The sequence below is a fragment of the Sander vitreus genome, chromosome 21 (genome assembly GCF_031162955.1).
Source record: "Sander vitreus isolate 19-12246 chromosome 21, sanVit1, whole genome shotgun sequence".
Lineage (NCBI taxonomy): Eukaryota > Metazoa > Chordata > Actinopteri > Perciformes > Percidae > Sander > Sander vitreus.
Window position 1 is genome coordinate 14,191,042 of NC_135875.1, and position 18,779 is coordinate 14,209,820.

Genomic DNA, 18,779 nt, shown 5'->3' on the forward strand with positions numbered 1-18,779 from the left:
TTGTACCAGAGTATTTTTTACAGTATGGTTATATACTTTTACTTAAGTAAAAGATCTGAATACTTCTTCCACCAGGTGGCTGAGCACATCCAAACTGTGTGTGGTTTCAGGTCTTCCACCAACACTCCCATCACAGCAGTGTTTCAACTGTGGACTTCAATAGTTTCTTATGTCCCTTTGTCCCCTGAAGAGATTTGAAGCTATGATGATTGTGCATGCTAAAACTCAGCAAAGCCACCACTTCTTGCACTTTGTCTAAAAAAGTACCATTCCGTTTTTAGTTAAGCTTTATTACAAAACATAGGGCAAATAAGTGACACAATTAACATTACATCCATGTATTCAGTTTCATAAATACACCAAAATAAAGCCATTTCTATATTATATTCCAATAATCATACACAGCATTACAATGAATCTCCTTCTCACTCTTTTGTGGTTTTCTTCAGCTTGGTCTTCAGCTCGGACATAAGTGGATTTCCAAATCTAGGGACACACGAGAAAACAAAGAATCAGAAAATGTCTGAACACAATATGGCACTTTTGTGCTTAATATTATAATGTCAATACTCTGAGATGTTTTGTATGTATTCTTTTACCCTGGATGTCTTGGTGTCATCCATTTGGGTTTAGGTTGTGCCTCATCCTGTTTGGGAGCGTCACTCTTCTCCTCTGGTTTTGTCTCCTGTTGATATTGTGACATTTAATAATGTATATGCCTCAATATAAGAGAAAAGTGGTATTCAAAGATTATTAATAGTACCTGTGAGAGGGTTTCTGAACTATATTCATCGCTCACTACCTGTTGTGTCTTTTTTAAAACAGGAAAACCTGCACCAAGCCCTAAAAAAAACAAAGATGTGTGAAATTATTTACAGATCATGAAAAATAACTGGACATGAAAGACTCAAGGTAGTGGCTTTCCATGTGTTGTAAGTGACCTACCAGGCAGTTTGATTCCAATGCCCAAGCCTCTCACAGGCACACCTGCAAGGACTTTGGCTGACAGATGTGAAGAGGGTGTGGGATCCACTGAGGGCTTATGTAGAAGGGAGCGGGGATCTTTGGGTGGCCTTACACGAGGATTTTTAACAGAAATTCTTGACCTTTGCACAGTAAAGTCAAGTGCAGCGGTGTCCACCTGCAATGACAAAAACAGCTCAAATCACACCACCTCTTTAGTTTATGAAGGCTGTCTGATTCTGATTTAATAAGGCGTTTTTATGGTCAAATATGTGGTTTTAGAAATAATACCTCCATCAGATCTTTAGTCGTTGGCTGTTCTGCCACCTCCGCCCTGTTTAGCCCAGGTAATGATTCAGCAATATCTTCTGACCATCCGGGTTGTGGTTTGTCCAGGGAGGGCAACTTGCTCTTGGATTCAGTGCAGGTGTCGCCTTTTAAACCAGATTCTGTCAAAACTATTTCCTCCTGGAACGAAGCCTCTGAGATGCTTCTAGATCGTCCTGATTCAGTGTGTTTGATTTGATCTAGAGAGTCAGACACAGTTATCTCAAGAGGCTCATCTTCAGCTTTTGTTTTCTCAACTTTGAATAGAGTGCTCATTTCTGTCATTGGCTTAACCTCTGCTTCTTTAGTGTCTGTCCAATCAGTTACCTCAGCATCAACCTCTTTCTGTGATCCAGTTTTAGTCTCCACTTCTTCTGTTTTTTCTTGTGATTTATCAGACTCCTGATTCAGATGGCTAGCCTCTGGTGGCGTGACTCTTGTATCAGGGTGAAATCCTCTCTCAGTGATTAAATCCTCTTCTTTCAGATATGATTGCGCTGTCTCAGCTGCTTTCTCCATCAATTTATCCAGAGATCCAGAGTTAAATTGTTGTTGTTGTGGAGACAATTCAGAGATGTTTGCTGATTCGGACATATTAGCCAACATGTCATATATGCCTGGAAATGACAAAGTGCTATTTGTTTTCAGTAGCTGAGTTTCACTGTTTTGTATGCTCCATTCACTGAGAGACTGGTCCAAAAATCCAGACTCTACTGTTGATGAAGACATTTCTGTGTCACTCACTAACTCAGATTCCCTTGAATTTAACTCCAAAAGCTGCTCTTTCTCCTTCTCTGTCTGCACTGATGATATTTCATCTTGTTCCTGATTCGATGGCTCCATTTGCTGTCCAGGCTCGGGCTCTTCTTGGTGTTTTATTCCACCAGTGTCCTCCGACAACGCCGTCTGTATCCACAAGTCGAGGATTTCTTCATCGATCACATCCTGATGGCCACTGATTGAGCGAACTGTTTCTTCGGCACAACTCCCCTCTGATTCTGTCACATGCTTTGCCACTTCTTCTGTTGATAAAGTCAAATCTTTCGGTTTGGACTCGGCTGTCTTTGATTCACCTGCTGCTTCAGTTAAACCCTCCTCATTGCTTATCGTAAGTGCTTCGTCTGATAGTTGATTTTCCGTCTGCAGTGACTCAACTGGTCTATACGATTCAGATTCAGCCATTTCTGCTACCTGCAGATGTAAAATCTCATTTTTGTTCTGCTTTTCATCTTCTCCTGCATCCTCCTCCACTCCATTACCCGTTTCTTCCATATCTATCCCTGCATCTTGCATTTCTACATCTTCAAGTAATTCAGGCTCAGTCTCATCCGACTGTTTCAGGAGTCCAGATTTAGTAACGTCTTCTAGTGAACTAGGAGTCATGTTGCTGATTTGCTCTGAGTCTATGGCATCTACCGATTCCTGAAAGAAGCTAGTCTCTGTCATCTTCTGTTCTTTAACCTCAAGGAAAGTTTCATCAGCGAATCCAACCTCTTCCTCTGCTGTTACAGCTCCTGGCGTCTCACTGCCATCTCCAGCAGCATCAGCTACTCTGGAATTGTGTAGCTCTTCGTCTATTTCAAATTCGACCAAAAGCCCTTCAGGCCCATCTTGTGCCTTGTCGCTCTCGTCTGGTAAGCCGACGTCTGACTCGAATTTCAAGTGTTCAATCCCCGTCTTCATTAAGTCAACCAGTAATTGTCCTTCCTCTTCCGCAAGTAAACGTCCTGGTTCTTGAATTACTACTTCAACAAGTGGTTTCTCTGTTTCATGTGGCAATCCAGCTTCAAAGCTACCCTTAATATCTCGTGGGCTTTCTTGTTTCTCTTCCATATGCTCCCTCACCAGTAAATAGTCAGCTCCGGTGCTAAAGCCACTGTTTTGAAGGCTCTCCGGCTCTTTGCTCTCCACCTCTTCTGGTAATTGGCTGCCCTGGATTTCCTCGCAATCTCCTTCTACCAGGAACCTTTGTGTTGTATTTTCCTCTTTCCCAGGCTCATTGTTGTATTCAGGAACTCCCTCTTGTGTTTCCTCCCATGTTGGAGAGTTTAGCTCCTGCGACACAACAACCCAGCCTTCACATATCCCCAGGGGAATATTTTGAAGCTTTTCAGTCATTTCCTGTCTAGTCTTGCCTTCAGGTTTTTCTGTAGCTAAGGTGGTTGTACATCCTATTTCCATGATATTTTCTTTGTTACGGACTTCACTGGAAAGCCTCTCCTCTACGGAAATGTGAGCCGCTGTCACATCAGACTTTTCTTCGATCACGGCGCCATAACTTTCTGTCTCAACATCATCAGCTTCTCTTGTTGTAGTTTGCACTTTGGCGTCCTTAGCCACATCCTCTTGTTCTCCAGCCGCAAATTCAGCTGTGTGTGGCTCTGTTTTAGCATTCTGTGTGACTTCTTCATGTTCAGTTAAACTGTCTTCTTCTTGTCTGTCTTCTGTAACTGTTCTGATGTCGTCTTCCTGCTCTGGCGCTTCATCTGTTGTCTGGTTGTTTGCGGCCTCATTCATATTTCCTTCCTCAATGACAGCACCCTCATCCAGTGTGCTCTCATCCTCCTCTTTTGCACCTCTTCCACTTCTATGAGTCATCACATGCTCTTGCTTGACAACAATGACCTCCTCCTTAGACACAATACCACTTTTGAAATCTCTGCGGTCGTCTGACAACTCTTTACAGACTGACAGCTGATTTTCAACTTGTTTTGCTGCTTCATCAGACTTGTTCTCATTTTGAGAGGCTAGCTGTTGCACACTATCACTGTATTCTGCTTCCTCATGTGTCACCGCTGTATCTGCCTCATTCCTCTGCAACTTTGCCTCTTCAATGTGCATGTTATCCTCGTCTTTTACACTAAAATCTTTGATTGTGCACAATTCTACCTCAATGTCTTCTGTCACCAAATATTTATGTTCATGCTGCATTTTATCATCTTCTTCCTTCACTGGGATGGTTTCATCCATTTTTTGATGATCATCCACGGTCATTGACATCTCCTCAGCACCAGCATTTCTTCCACTTTCCTCCATGTCTTCACACATTGCATCACCTGTAAGTCTTTGTGACCTGGTGTTCGTATGTTCTTCATTCTCCGGCGTCTCATCTTGTCTGGGCAATTTCCGATCTCTGTTTTCTTCTTGTTTGTCTTCCTTTGCAACCAGCAGCCCAGCATCATCTCTCGCTCGGGGAAACTGTTCCTCTCTTGTGCCCTCACCTTCCTCAGTTGCTTTACTCGCGCTGATTCTGTTCGGCTGGACAGTGTACTGCACGCTTTCTTCATCAGGCCCTAAGTCGATGTCTGTGGTGCAAAGTTCCCCGGCAACAAGTGGCCGAGATGAGCTAAGCAGAGAGGCTGTCGCAAGAGGCTGTTCCTCATCGATCCCCCTTCCGCCAACGTCACCATCTGCATCACCAGAGTTAACGGGCTCACTGTCAACTGCAGATCCCTGGATGGCCTGTATGTCATTGCTGGCGATGTCAGCGGGCTCTGGCCTGATGAATCTGTTCACAGCTCCGGTTATATAGTACTAAGAACAAGATGGAGACAAAGAAAGGGAGACTTATGTAATTGACTAAAAAGCATTAACATTTTAAAATGTGGTTCTTTAATCTTTTTCTCCATTATGCATTTGTTGTCTTAGTTTAAAACCACCCCTGTTCATATATCTTTCTATATTTTTGGCCTGACGCTGTGTTTTATGGTTTGGGATAGGCCCCTTAGTTTCACTGAAAAGGAAATCTTAATGTGACTTACAGCACACAAGGCTAGTTACACAATAGTGTCGTTCCAGCTTTGCAGCAACAGTTTGGTGAAGGGCCCTTTCCTGTTTCAACATGACATACACAAAGTCCATACCTGGTTTTCTGAGTTTGGTGTAGAAGATCTTGAGTGGCCTGCACAGAGCCCTGACCTCAACCCCATTCAACACCTTTGAAACATTAGTGGTTTTTTGGTGTTATGTTTCAAGCGACCTGACGAATGTAAGTTCAATATTTACTTTCTTTTTAGCGGTCTTTTGCTCTCCTCCAAATCTAATCTCTTTAATTTTTCTTTTAATCTAGGCTCTTTAGTTACATAATGCTGCACTATGTTCAGCAGCTAGCAGGTAGCATACAGTTAGTCTGGTCTTAGTCTCGCATTGCCAGACCTTCCTCCACAGGGCTGCGAAGGAGGGTCTGGCTAGTCCACATAACATTCCAGGATGGGAGAAAAACATCCTCTGTTCTATTGCCATTTCTCTAAACCAATCACAATGGTCCTGGGCACTGCTGAGCGAAGCCACGGTGCCGCTGCAAAATAGCCTCGGGAAGAACATGTTTTGGTGGAACATGTGTAGGCTACGTTCAAAGGTTGTTTTAGTCGTGCAACAGAAAACTCAGATTGGACAGATAGTCTAGCTAGCTGTCTGGATTTATCCTGCAGAGATCTGAGGAGCAGTTAACCATAGTCCTCATAAATCGACCAGAGTTTAAAATGCCAACATAAAGGAAGTCCAAGGCAACGGATCCGGCATAAATGAGTGAAATCCGGTGGAATTTCCGTCGGCAACGGAGCAATCGTCTGGATATAGACTAGCCTGGTCTCAAAGTTGTGGTTGTAAAACCAAAACAATGAGCTGAAAGAAGCTATAAAACACTCCTTCGAGCTGAAGGCAACTGCAGAGTTGGGTAATAATTATCTGGTTCTTTAATGCAACAAACACCTTTCACATTAAACATAATCATTTGATCCATTGTTACTGTTAATGTTAAAAACATTGGAGCAGCTTGAAGCATCCCAGGAAGCCTTCCAAGTGAGCTAGCCTGCAACATGAAACTCAAACCACTAAATGTGATACAGACAGCATAAATGTTCTTAGTTACACCTGTGCTTTTCCTATTAACACAAGTGATAATGTGTATACTGTTAAAAGGGCCTACTGAAACACTGTGTGCGAGCCAGACTGTACATATATCAGTAACTCACTAATGCTTTTGTGGCTTTCCATCTGAAAATCCTAGACAGAACTGTGTAATTTGGCACTAATTATAGACATAATGCAGATGGTGTTAAATTGCTTAAAACCACCAAAAGAATAAATTCCACACAAATGCAATAAACAGGCTTGTCTACAGGCAAGTTTACAAATCAACATATATGAAAAATAATTTTTTTTTGAAAAGTATTAGGAAATAACGGAAATAACAGAAGTGTAAAAAAAAAGCCTGATTAAAAAAATGTATAGTGGTGTATTGGTATTGCTTTTTTTCTGGCTCAGTACTGAGGATTTATTAATCTCTCTTTATTGAGAGAGAGAGAGAGAGAGAGAGAGAGAGAGATACTTTCCATCCACATTTCACTGGTTCTAACTTTAAAATAAAAACAGTTCTCATCACACGTTTTTTTTGTTTTAGATGATGCAGCGGCTCACCCAAGCTGTCCAGAAAGTCCTCTCCACCCTGGTGAAGACACTCTCGGGGTCCATCTTCAGACTTCCTCCTCGTTGACCCTCGGATTTAATGTCCTCCGGATGTGACCCCTTTGACTAATCAAACCCACCTGGCAGTTTAATTGTCCTAAAACTCGGCAGCAAGCTTCCATCCGAACGCGAGCAGGTTTGAAGACCTCCGCTGCTAGCCGCCGTTCAGTTCCTTATACTGACATATGTCCGGTGTATCATTATTAAGAGGAAGAGAAGAGGGTGATTAAACACAGCCGAGTCGCCCGTGCATCAAGCCTACGTGTTTGCAGAGTTTGCGGATGTACGCAGAGCTTCGGTCTCAAAAAGTGAGATGGTTTCTGAGTTGTTGTGTCACACGGGTGTTTTTAAATAACTCTGGTCGTCCTCAGCAGGGTTTTTATTTTATTTTAGATTCGTAACATTAGTAACAATCATGGTGGAAAAAAACCAGGAGCTCCTGAGCTGAGAACATGTCTTTATGACTGAAATATGAAGTCCCTTTAACCTAAACTGAACATAACAGTGCAGGCTTGCATTTGGTTTTCTGATGTTCAAATTAGAGATATTTCACCCACACGGCAATTTAATTCTAATGATTTGCTTGCTTGAAGCAGATAGCAGATTTTCAAAGTAAAAACAATATGCCTACATTCTTGAACAAATATAAAGCATAAATACTGAAACACAGCATTTTAGAGTTCAATAGGGGTTTTGCTGCTACAACTGTACTTGGTACCATGGTGGCTAATTTGAGGCTTACATTAGCGAACTTAACATAATTCTATATTGCTGTTGTTGACATTACTGAGTCAAGAAGTTGTGTCTCTATACTCTCCTCTACTTGTGCTAAACTGTTACACTTCCCAGTAGTCAAACATTTTGTACATCTGTCAAAAATTCTGTTGCAGGAGTGGGGTAATACTACTACTGGGGAAAATGTTGTATAAAGCCAGAGACAGACAGAGTTCTGCAACATCTGATAACGTCTTTAATAAAAATGACAAGGAGAAAGATAAAAATAAATAAAGACTATCTGTGGTTCTGGTGAATCGATTGGGATCCTTATTGTCACTGTTATGGAGGTGCAATGCTAAATCAGAGGAGTACTCTTTTGACAAGTACACTTTATATTTACCATTAATGCCAGTCTTCTGCAAAAGTTACATAGGCTCGCTTTAAGGTCTACAATTAAAAAGATTGTCATTGTGAATACTTGAATGTTTAGAGGTTTCTAATATTTTTATTCAGCCCTCCCTGTCATGAAATCATAATTTCCACAAAAAAAAAAAGTTATTTGCCCTATAATTGTGTTTCAAATGATATTCAGTAGGTCACTTATCTTGTACAATACTAACTACAAACTGCATATTTATTATAGTCGAGTAGCTATATTCCGTTTTTGTTGGTCATGTAGTCTACTATATGCAATGAATAGAAAACATACAGTAAGTGTGTGCTACTATGGTAAATGTATAATGTATGCAACATGTATGGAAGTTGCTAGGATTTTAGGTGACACGTTATAGATTAACCTAATTTAATGTACAAGGAATACAAACTGTATTTTACAACATGTATGTTTCCAGTTATCGACAGCCATGGTATGTTTGCTGAATAATCAGAGGAGGAAGTTCTAAACTAAACATCAACCACGCAGCACCTCCTCTGCTCAGCACAGTGAGGAGATATTCTTGTGGTTAGAGTGCAACAGCAAAAAACCAGAAGTGTATTTTAAAATGAGAACTTATTTCAGAGGTTGACCAACAACAGATATCAGAACACGGAACAGAATAGAAACTTTGCCTGTCGATTAATTTTCACAGACAAACAAAATCTAAAGAAACATCTCTCCAAAACAATTTATTTAGATTTTATTTTCCAAAGCTGATTTTTTTTAAAAATCCACAGAAGCGGTTTATTATTGCAAAATTCTTTGTACAAAAATACCATTTGTAAAAAATCATGAAGTTAGAAAAAAAAGTAACAGTGACAGATTAAGAATATAAGATAATAAAAACAATGTTGGAAGCAAAACCACATCATCAAAGACAGTTGGACATCCTTAAAAACATACTACTTCATATTTAAAGTTAGAGATATACATTTGATATATGGGATATATGAGATGGAAAAGCACTCTTGCACACATCAGGGCTTTAATGTGGAAGATGAAATGTCCTCATTGGGCTCTGAAAGAGGACACAAGATCACGTTAAAAAAACTAAACGAACAAACTTCCCGTTGACTGTTGCTTTTTCCTATCAACAAAATGACAGTTACCAGATTGGTAATCTGTCAACCAGTCTGGTTTTCTGGATTTAGTGAGAACACTTCATGACGTAGACTCAGTAATGTGTGCGTGTACATGTATGTTAGTTGTTTGTAGCGTCTTACCTGTCCAGGTTCGATAAACAGGAAGCTTGAGTGCAGGGTGTATGATCTCTACGCAGACTCTCAAACGTGCTCTCTCATTTCCTCTGGGACCCTTCGTCAAGTTGATTCTGTTGATGTGCAGCGCTCCTGGGCCTTGCTCTCTTTCTTCGACACTGTCCTCATCCACTTCTGACTTTGTTTCCTCGTCCCTGTCAATGTTGTTATTCTCTTCGTCCACTTTTTCATCGATGTATTCTATTCCTTCAGTGTCAGGGTCTGTGACGGCAGCTTTTGTTTCTATAAAGTAACAACAGTTTAAAAATTTGAAGACAGCACCAACGCTCATAGGGTTTGTGTTGATTACAGAAATAAAATCTAAATCTTTGTTAACGTTTTAAGTCAGAGAAAATATGAATACTGTATTGGCCAGTTTGCACAATGTAATATTGAATTGTGCTTTCTACATATTAAACCCCTCCTCCATGCATCACAGTGGCCACAGTGTTGGGTGTGCAGCAGTGCAATACCAACTAATTTGCAAAAAGGTACTTCAGAAGTAAGGGCAAACACTGTAGAGCATGTCCGTTAAGTTTCCACTTATAATGCAATGTTTTTTAGACTTCATATTGTAAATCAAGTTTGCCCACCCGCCGAGGAGAAAGTATGAGTACTAAATCAAACAAATCTACTTTCCTGAAACATTCTAAAAGGCTATTCCAGAGATTTAGTATTGCACTTCAATAAAAATAGAGACAGATCAACAAAAGAATGGCAAAAATCAATACAGCAGACTTTGGAATATTCTAATATTATGGTTCAAGCTTCAATATATACATGTTGGCTCCTACCCTTCCCATAATGCAAACGAAACAGGATGTTTCCTCAGATGTTCCCTACCAAGTAAATACTAACTGCCCCCATTTGTATCACAGGCTTCCGATTAAAAACTGGTTGACTTCGAACCCAAGCCTAAAATAACCCAGATGACATCACTGAGGTTATTTTCCTAGACTTAAAGTAAGCTCCTCTAAGGCACAGAAGACGTTACGCAACTGTTTTCACAGGCTGGAGTTCTCCACATGTAGAGTAAATTCATTTTGATGTGTGATATTTTTGTATTACAAACTTTTGAAAAAAAAAAAAGTACAGTAATGACAAGTACTTATTGCATGTCCATTCTTCCATCTCTCCAGCGGTTTGTTTGTCTGACTTGGCAGGCTTGTGGACCTCTCCAGGGCGCACACACTTTTCAGCTCCCTCTGTCCGTCATCTCCTATCTCCTCTGTCTCATTGGATACCAGTGGTGAAAGAGTGGGTCCTCCTGCTGCCCAGACTAATTTCACCTTAGGGTGACCTCCCTTCAACATGAGAGAGAACACACCAACCCCTTCACTGCTCCAACAGACCGAGATCAATGGAGGAATGGAGGGAGCAACTAAGGGAATACAAACAGAAAGTGTAAGTGAATGAAAGTCTATCTATGAGTTTTAGATAAGGATAACATTCATACCAACGTTAACATTTCTCCAGTGTTTCTCAATAGGCTCGTGTAGGGAACAGTGCTCGACTCTACAAATAATCCCTCCTCCTCTCTCCTTTTTCTCCTGATTTGTTGGCCTTCTCTTCAGAGTGGCTGTGGCCCTGTAGAGTCTGGGCTGAATCTGTATGGGGCCCCACATCTCTCCTCCCACTATCACCTCCTCCTCTCTGTCATCTTGCTCTCCCCCCCTGAGCTTCAGCCAGGTGACTGATACGTTCGGGGGGTAGAAATCTGTGATTTCACATCCAAGGATCAAAGTCTTCTCTGGGGAAGAAGTGGAGCCAACGATTTCGGACACACACGGCCTCTTGATGAACCCTATTTGGGATGAAGTGGAGATTTAAGCTTTCATTTGTAACTGTATCGGTACATTTTATGCCCTTTCTTCCAGTCTCTTACCTCTGGTCTCGCGGGTGACTGGCTGCTTCAGGGCGATGTGGTGGACACTGACCCACACTTTAGTGCCTCCCTTTTCCAGTTCACTCCGAGGCAGTTTACACTGGCTGAAGGCTGAAAAGACTCCTTCAGAATTGGGTCTAGGGGAGGACGAAGCCTGGGAGGCGACAGGGCTCAGCTCACTCCCCTGGCAGAACCAGCGGAAGGTAATGACGTCCGGATGGAAATGTGATGCCTGGACAGTCATGCTGATGACATCTGGACGACAGAGATTGCAGGGATGTAGCCTCTCACAACGAGGACTGTTTTACATGTGTTGAACTACAACATATGGATAAACTGTTTGCCTTACCAGAGTCACCTGGTGTCTCTGCCAGCTGGATTTCTGATACTTCTGGAGCAGCTAAAAGACAAAGTTAACAAATGTCCATTCCATAAATTGTGGAAATCATAGAAAAGCAGAGGCAGAGTAAATAAGTAAAAATCGTTTCTTACACAAGATTGTAAACTTCTCCGACACCCTCTCCACCACGATCTTGTCTTTGCCCATGTAGGACACCTGACACTTAAACACCGCCCCCTTGTGGATTGAAATCTGGGGGATGAAGGTGAGTGATGAGATCAGCTGTTGAGTGCCACTTCCAGATGAGTACAGCGGCCCCAGAGTGTGCCGCTTGTAGTAACCCATCTCGCCTCTGGAGGGGAGCAGAGGGCCTTTCTCTGAAGCTGGGGAGGTGAGAGTTAGACCATAGGGGAGATGGATGGTGGTTAGGGGGTTATAGAGGCAGTTAAAGTTAGTTTTGGAGGTTCCTATGTGTGTAAGATTGTAAATTGTTAGCAGAATTAAGAGTAAAAGAGAAAACATGGTAAGGAGTAGTTGCAATACATTTCACGTGACATCATTCACTTTAATGTATTATTTTGACATGAATCCAAACACTTGTTTCTTCTATTCAATAACCCTTTAAGATCTAGAGAACTTAGGTTTTTAGGTAGCTTTAAAGAAACAGTTGGACAGCCGCCAGGTAGCTTAGCATAAATACTGGAAACAGGTAGCCTGGCTCCTCCAAAAGGTAAAAAAAACCTCCACATACCAGCATGTGTAAAAAAGCTCACTAATGAAACACGTTGTACCCGTTTTGTTTAATCTGTCTCATCTGGTTGTATGGCCTCATGGTCGACAACACGACACCAGGAAGAAACTGTCCACGACCAAGATAAAAATAGTCTCATAACTTCAACATAAAACCTCAGTGTGTTGTTTCCTGCTTTGGTTTTTGCACTGATTCAACAAATAAGATTGAAGAAAAAAAAAAAAGTGTATTAGTGAGCTTTCGATTTAGCTGCTGACAGTAGCTTCATATGTACCACACAGGCATGTGAGTGGTATTGATCGTCACTTCACTCGGAAAGACAGTGAACAAGCGTATTTCCCAAAATGTTGAACTACTATTACTATGGTTGGGAAAATGATCTTTTCCCACACTGTGTGACAGTAATCATACATACACACTTTGTGATCTCCACTAGAATTCTGCCAGACCACGTCAGACAGGGTCAAAGAAGTATTCCCCAGTAGTTGCTGGTTACTCGCTCCTACCTGTGAGTGAAGTGTCAGAGATAGGGGTGTCATTGAGAAACCATGCTGTCTGGACTCGGTCCACCCTCCGGCCCTCAATGCTCATCGTCACCCTGCCCTTTTGACCAACAATCACGCGTGGAGGGAGAATGATCCCTGACACATTCAGAGACTTCTTTTTCTCTGAGTGAGGGGAAAAATAATGGAGATAAATAAGTCAGTAAGAGAAAATTGGAGCTGGGGAGGCAGCTATTCTTCAATAATTACAGGATTTGCTGTCAATCACAATTGTACGGAAGAGGATTAGGACCACATGTAAAAAAAAACTGAGTTTAAAGTCAGAAATCTGACTTTAAACTCATTTAAAGTCAGATTTGCGTCTGTGTGCTTCCAGTCTAACATGGTAGTGTTTTGGAAATGTGATACTGCATATGCTAGTTAGGAGTTACTTGAATAAAGGACAGAGGCATTGTTGCATTTTCCTGGTATTTTCCCAACATGGAGTCCAAAGATACATTTGAGCGGTCAAAAGATGATTCTGTTACCTCAAATTATGTTAATTTCAATTATATCATTTCTTTAATATTTTCCTTTGTTTTGTGAAGAACTCAAGACTTTTTACCTCTAAGCCACCAAAGGCCACAATGGCAAGTAAAAAAAAAAAAAAAAATCTCTCTCCATGCTATGGCCATATTGAGGCTCTCATATAGACTTTGCTTTATTTAAGGGGTTACAGTGGCGTCGACCACTGTCCTTTGACTCACCATCCCTTCTTCTCCAAGAAACGCCAAAGCAGAGCAAGACGACCAGCACCAGAGAAATACACATCAAAGCCACAGATGCTTTGGCTGATTTAGTCAACACTGGAGCCTCAGCTATGAGGAAACAAAGTGAGAAAATTGTAAACCGAGCCAGCATCAAGAACAGAAAAAGCAAGTTGTAAACAATTGTGTGGTTATTAGGCAGCCAGGTTTTTTTGATTTGTTCTTTGCAGTTCTCAGACTTTGTTCCAAGCCTCTAGTTTCAGGGGATTATACAGTATGTCAAATCATCATTCAAAGTGAAAAAAGATATTGAAAAATGAAATGATAGCATGTCTCAAATAGGTGTGACTACCCTGTCTCTGCTCTACTTATAAAAAAAGTAGATTCTTGTCAAATATATACCTTGAGGGTCCAGTTTCTCGAGGTACGCTGAGCCACTGACAGGGTGCACTACCCCAGGTTGGTTTACTGCACATTCCACCTTCCCACCTTGCTCCCTCTGCTCAGGGCTCAAAGTATAATAGTGCCTGGCTCTGTAAGTCCCATCTGGGTTCAGCTCAGTGGTGGGGGGCTCAGGGAGGACTGTGCTGTTTTGAAGCCAAGACACAGATACTTCCTCTGGGTAGAAACTCTCCACGTCACAGTAAAGAGTGAGAGGAATGTTGTTGGAGTGTGAGAGTACTGCAGCAAGTCTAACAGAAGGAAGGTCTGAGGAGAGACAAAGAAAACCTTAAGATCTTTTGGTTTTAAATTGTTGTTCCCACAGTTTCTACTTTAATGATTGACAGAACTAACTATTCCAGTTCTACGGCCGAAAGCCTACACATCTTCTGTGTATCAATGTATTCATCTATTTCCTCTCCACCTTGGTTAATAAAAATAAAACATACAATTGCACTTTTATTTGGTTCTTTGTAGTTTGGCTTATTTAAAGCTAATGTACTTGCACTTACTTCTTGTTGTCTGGAGTTTGTACCTTCAGCGTTAAAAGCCCTTAATTGGAAGTCACTTTGGACAAAAGTGTCAGCTAAATGACATGTAATGTAATGCACATGAAGTACAAATATGAGTCATTGTGGTCATTGGGCAAATGTACAAGGTCAATCAATGTGTCTTTGTGTCACTCACAGGTAATATTGAGTTGGAAATCCAGCTCTTGATAGCCGCCATTGTGTGACACTTTGCAGCCAAAGGTCACATTCTGGTCTTCGCGGGAAGGGTAGAAGGTCAGGTTGCCCACAGCCATGTAGTACCCATCTGGAGTCTGTTCACCTTCAATGTGGTAAGGAGGTTGAATCACTTGCCCATCTCTGGTCCAGGAGAAAGAGACAGGAGGAGGGTAGAAACCATCTGCATGGCATGTAAAGTGGCTCTCTGTTTCTAACACCACCCACTGCTGAGGGATGGATAGAGTGGGGGAAGCTAAAAGGAGGAGAAGTAAAAGAAATTGAGAGAAAAAAAAAAAAGAGGATCAAAACGTTCAGCTTTGTACCTGCTTTTATTATCAAATGTGCTTAAAATTCCCATATCATGCTCATTTTCAGGTTTCTACTAGAACATGTTTACATGCTTTAATGTTCACAAAACACATTAAGTTTCTCATACTGTCTGTCTGAATATTCCTGTATTCACCCTCTGTCTGAAATGCAGCGTTTTGGCGCCTGTCTCTTTAAGCCCTTCTCCCAAAAAAGCCCAGTCTGCTCTGATTGGTCAGCGTTTACAGGTCTTCTGTATCTGTGCTCTGAGTCTAAGCACCGTCATTGCAGCCAAGAATGACTGTAAAGGCACTGTAGCGGCCTTTTCTACCTATATATAGTATAGATGTGACATCACAACCGCACGGAAGTCCTGACGGTTCGTTTTAAGGCACAGTTTCTGAATACGGGCTGTGTGCATTTCTCTGTGGATTGAGCGTTTTGATACTTTCACATTTATATAGCACCTCGACCTGCTTTATAATAAAAAAAATAAAAAAAAAGACATGGAAATGTCATCTTTTACAATATGGGACCTTTAAATGTACAAATCAAATCTCAACAACTGGACAAAGACATACCGAGGATACTGAATGTAACGTTGCTGGAGTGCAGCATTGTGGAGTTGTAGCTGACGGTGCATTCATACTGCCCCTGCAGGTCAAGACCGGCTCTGAGGACAATCAGTGAAAAGTCCCCGTTGATGAAATCAGTGGTGTCCCAACTGAAGCCTTCCTTTATTTGAGTTGCCGCTTCTCTGAATGAGGCGATGTCAGAGCCGTTACTTATCCAGCTGACTTTGATGAGAGACTTGTCTATTTTGTCCCCCTTTACAGAAAGAGGGAACGTCACATTGCAGGGAAGAGTTGCATTTGTATTCGGGCTGGCCTGTATTTCACTTGGAGACACTAAGCAGAGAAAGAAAGTTTAGATGGAGTGAAAAAAGAGCCTTTGCTGAACAACTACTTACTTACTGCAACACATGGGGGTTCTGTAAGATGTAAAATGTGACTATTTGGTTAATGATTGAGTCAGATCTTCAACTGAAGTTTTAATTTCAGTCAAAACAGGAATGCATTTTATAACCTGAGTCAAGCTAACATATATCACCACAGCTAGTAATGTATAGCAATCATTGAGTGACTCTTGCGAAGCAATTTCGTCACAGACACCATAATCCTGAGAATTTTATTCCATGAGCAATAAAATCTACCTTTGTTCAGTTAAATAAACTCAAGAGTTTTGCTTCCAGTTTTACTTTTAAGTCTGCTGTGACCAGTAGCTAATGTTAGCTAACATTAGCAAACTTATACTGCTGTATAACTGACATTACTGAGTCAGTTATGAGACTTCTCTGCTTTTGCTAGTAAAACATATTTAAACAGACTGACATTCCAGTGGTTTTATCACAAAAGTAATACCGGACGTAAACACACGGTGCAAATGAGTAATCTTATCGTTTCATGAAATTCTCTGCTTCACATTCTCACTTTTCACCCCTAACCATAAATCAGTAAACTCAGTATCCCTCCCTAAATCAATGTAAATAGAAAGCCTTTTACTCTGGTCTGACCAGCCAATCAGATTAATTAGTAACTAGTAATAAATACTTGGCAGGTATTGAGTCAAGCAATGGAAAGGTTTATGTTGCACCTCTTGTTAAGTGTGATAGATGGGCTGATCATAGCAGGTTGATAGGAAAGAAAAGAATGAGAAAAATATGACTAATGCTCTACTTTGGTGTTTATTTCTTGTTAAAAAAAGTACAATAAGTCTAAACCATTTAACAGCAAACATCATCCTGATCCACCAACGAAGCAACACCTGTTCGACCTGTGGTCCAAATAGATCAACAGTTAGAATCATTAAAGTAATTTAAAACTTTCAGGTCAATTCAGAGCACTTGCCTCTAAATTTGGAAGAAATAATGGTCTGATAATAAGAACATACTTTTCACTACTTGTAACCATGGTCATTATCATCTCCAAATCACCTTGACATGATAACAGCTAAGGTATACAGAGAGGAGTGCCATATTGTATGTAAAAGTGATTTCACTTCTAAATAATGACTTAGCTTTGGCCATTTTTCTCAGTGCATGTGAATTATTAGACTGGGGCTGACATTTTACATTGCAATATCACTTGTACCACATTTGCATATGGAGTTTTGGCTGATTTGGTCAAATCCAATCACCGACAAATCACTGCACTTCATGTGAACAACTTGTAAATCCAATATTAGCATAAAGCAGTCCTAATCACTTTATGTATTATAATATAGTACTTTTACACTTATTTTAACTCGCAGTAAACCACTAGAAGATCTAAACAAACTAATGATTTGCATTGGGACTATTAACTGTAAAACATCCCTGTTACAAGCCTTCAAATCCAGAGTCCATCTGAGACAGCTCAGTGTCAATATTTCCAATATTTACCTGGTCAGCTCAAACTTGTACAAACGTGGTCCTTAGGTCAAGAAACAATGTCGTCTTTGTAACCGGCCTTCCAGTATAATGGCACAATACTCACCATGCTTTATGAGAGTCAGAAGGATGACATAGACGAGGACTTTACACCGCATAGCCAGGCTTGTCTTGAGACCAAGTTCTTATCATCTGGCCCTTTTGCCGTTTTATATAGAGCAATGAGGTGACAGGGGGCGGGTTTGTCCTGCCAGATGGTAAATAAGAAATATTGTCCCTGGGACTCAGTGAAAGGAGGCCCTTGATATGTGTATGTCCTCTTAAATAAACAAGCCCTAGAGGACTGATCGAGCGAGGAGAAGGAGGGAGATGTGCAGGGACCCACAAGTGGGCAAATGGGTCACTTAAAATTCAGAGGGGCCTCTAGCCAAGATTTTGGGGCTACTTTACATTGGTGCAGTGTTGCCATGAACAAACCGAGAGGGTGATCCCACTGAGCTTATGTGGGCAAACACTCAGGCGAGACTAAATCTCTTTTCTTTCGGGGAAAAGTTAGTGTGGTGTTGAATTTGTAGGAAAAAAAAGGATAAAAACAGAAGAATGGTTGTTTTCCCCCCTCTGTACAGGCCGTCTATCTTGTAGTCAGCTCCTGCTATGATCGTCGCCTCTGATTTTAGGTTAATTTTTAGCCCGAAGTGCCTGATGTTTGAAGGAGAAGGTGTTGTCTGTTTCATCCCCCTTTGAATATTCATTAACTTGATTTTGCTTTTGAATTGTTTGACAGCACTTAATTGGTCCTTTCACACATCAGCCATTTAACATTTGTTTTTTTAGAGCTCACACAGGGCATTTGTATTTCTCTCTCTTCCACCCTGCTTTACTTTGCTTTAGGTAAAAACCAAAGTGAGACTTTAAAGTGATTGAAAGGTGAATAATGCGTTCCCTTTCCTGGTTTGTGTTTGGTACTTTGTGCTCCGATTTCCTCATTTTTTCTGACACGCATTCCTTTTAATCAGGTCAAAAGATTGTATGCATTGAGAGAAGAGGAGGGACATCAATCAATTTTATTTGTCACATGAAACATATAAGGTAAAATTCCAGTGAAATGTAGTCCCATCAGCTCCTTCAACCTGTGCATGATTCATCATGAAGCAGAATGTGGCTGTCAGATTGGCACACAGAAAAAGGGTCACCCAGTTGAACGGCACTCCAGGATCAAGCCAAGTCTCGGCGAAAGGACACCACACCTCCCGACATCCCACTGGAACCGACACAAGCACGGAGGCCACCCAGCTCACCGTCCGACGCCTGCACACTGGTTAGCAGGACGCCCAGCAGAGAAGCCGCACTCGGTGTTCATTTCCTCCACGCTTGCCTTGGTGGCTCTTCTGATGTAGTGATGGGCGCAGAGATGGTCCCGCTTGTCCACCTAGTCGGATCGTAGCCAAAGGTTGTAGCTGATAGCCACCTTCAACTTTTCCTTATA

At 41.3% G+C, this 18,779-nt stretch overlaps 1 protein-coding gene across 4 annotated transcripts in view; it reads right to left on the reverse strand.

Annotated features, from left to right (window-relative positions):
- Positions 1–274: 274 nt before the first annotated feature.
- Positions 275–18,779, reverse strand: part of LOC144536373 (uncharacterized) — a 54,535-nt gene continuing 36,030 nt past the window's right edge. The window contains exons 1-13 of one of the 4 annotated variants that reach the window (XM_078279468.1): positions 17,400–17,466; positions 15,447–15,773; positions 14,519–14,812; positions 13,793–14,098; positions 13,391–13,501; positions 12,648–12,809; positions 11,543–11,773; positions 11,400–11,450; positions 11,051–11,305; positions 10,622–10,969; positions 10,274–10,546; positions 9,104–9,408; positions 6,688–6,801 (exon numbers count right to left, since the gene is read on the reverse strand). In XM_078279468.1, the coding sequence (XP_078135594.1) occupies positions 6,688–6,801; positions 9,104–9,408; positions 10,274–10,546; positions 10,622–10,969; positions 11,051–11,305; positions 11,400–11,450; positions 11,543–11,773; positions 12,648–12,809; positions 13,391–13,501; positions 13,793–14,098; positions 14,519–14,812; positions 15,447–15,773; positions 17,400–17,451 (2,829 nt within the window). In that variant the 5' untranslated portion in view covers positions 17,452–17,466. Of the gene's footprint in view, positions 487–599; positions 686–763; positions 844–945; positions 1,142–1,254; positions 4,825–6,687; positions 6,981–8,573; positions 8,928–9,103; positions 9,409–10,273; positions 10,547–10,621; positions 10,970–11,050; positions 11,306–11,399; positions 11,451–11,542; positions 11,774–12,647; positions 12,810–13,390; positions 13,502–13,792; positions 14,099–14,518; positions 14,813–15,446; positions 15,774–17,399; positions 17,467–18,779 lie in introns of those variants that run through there. The other 3 variants (XM_078279466.1, XM_078279467.1, XM_078279465.1) reach the window with 3 other exon arrangements.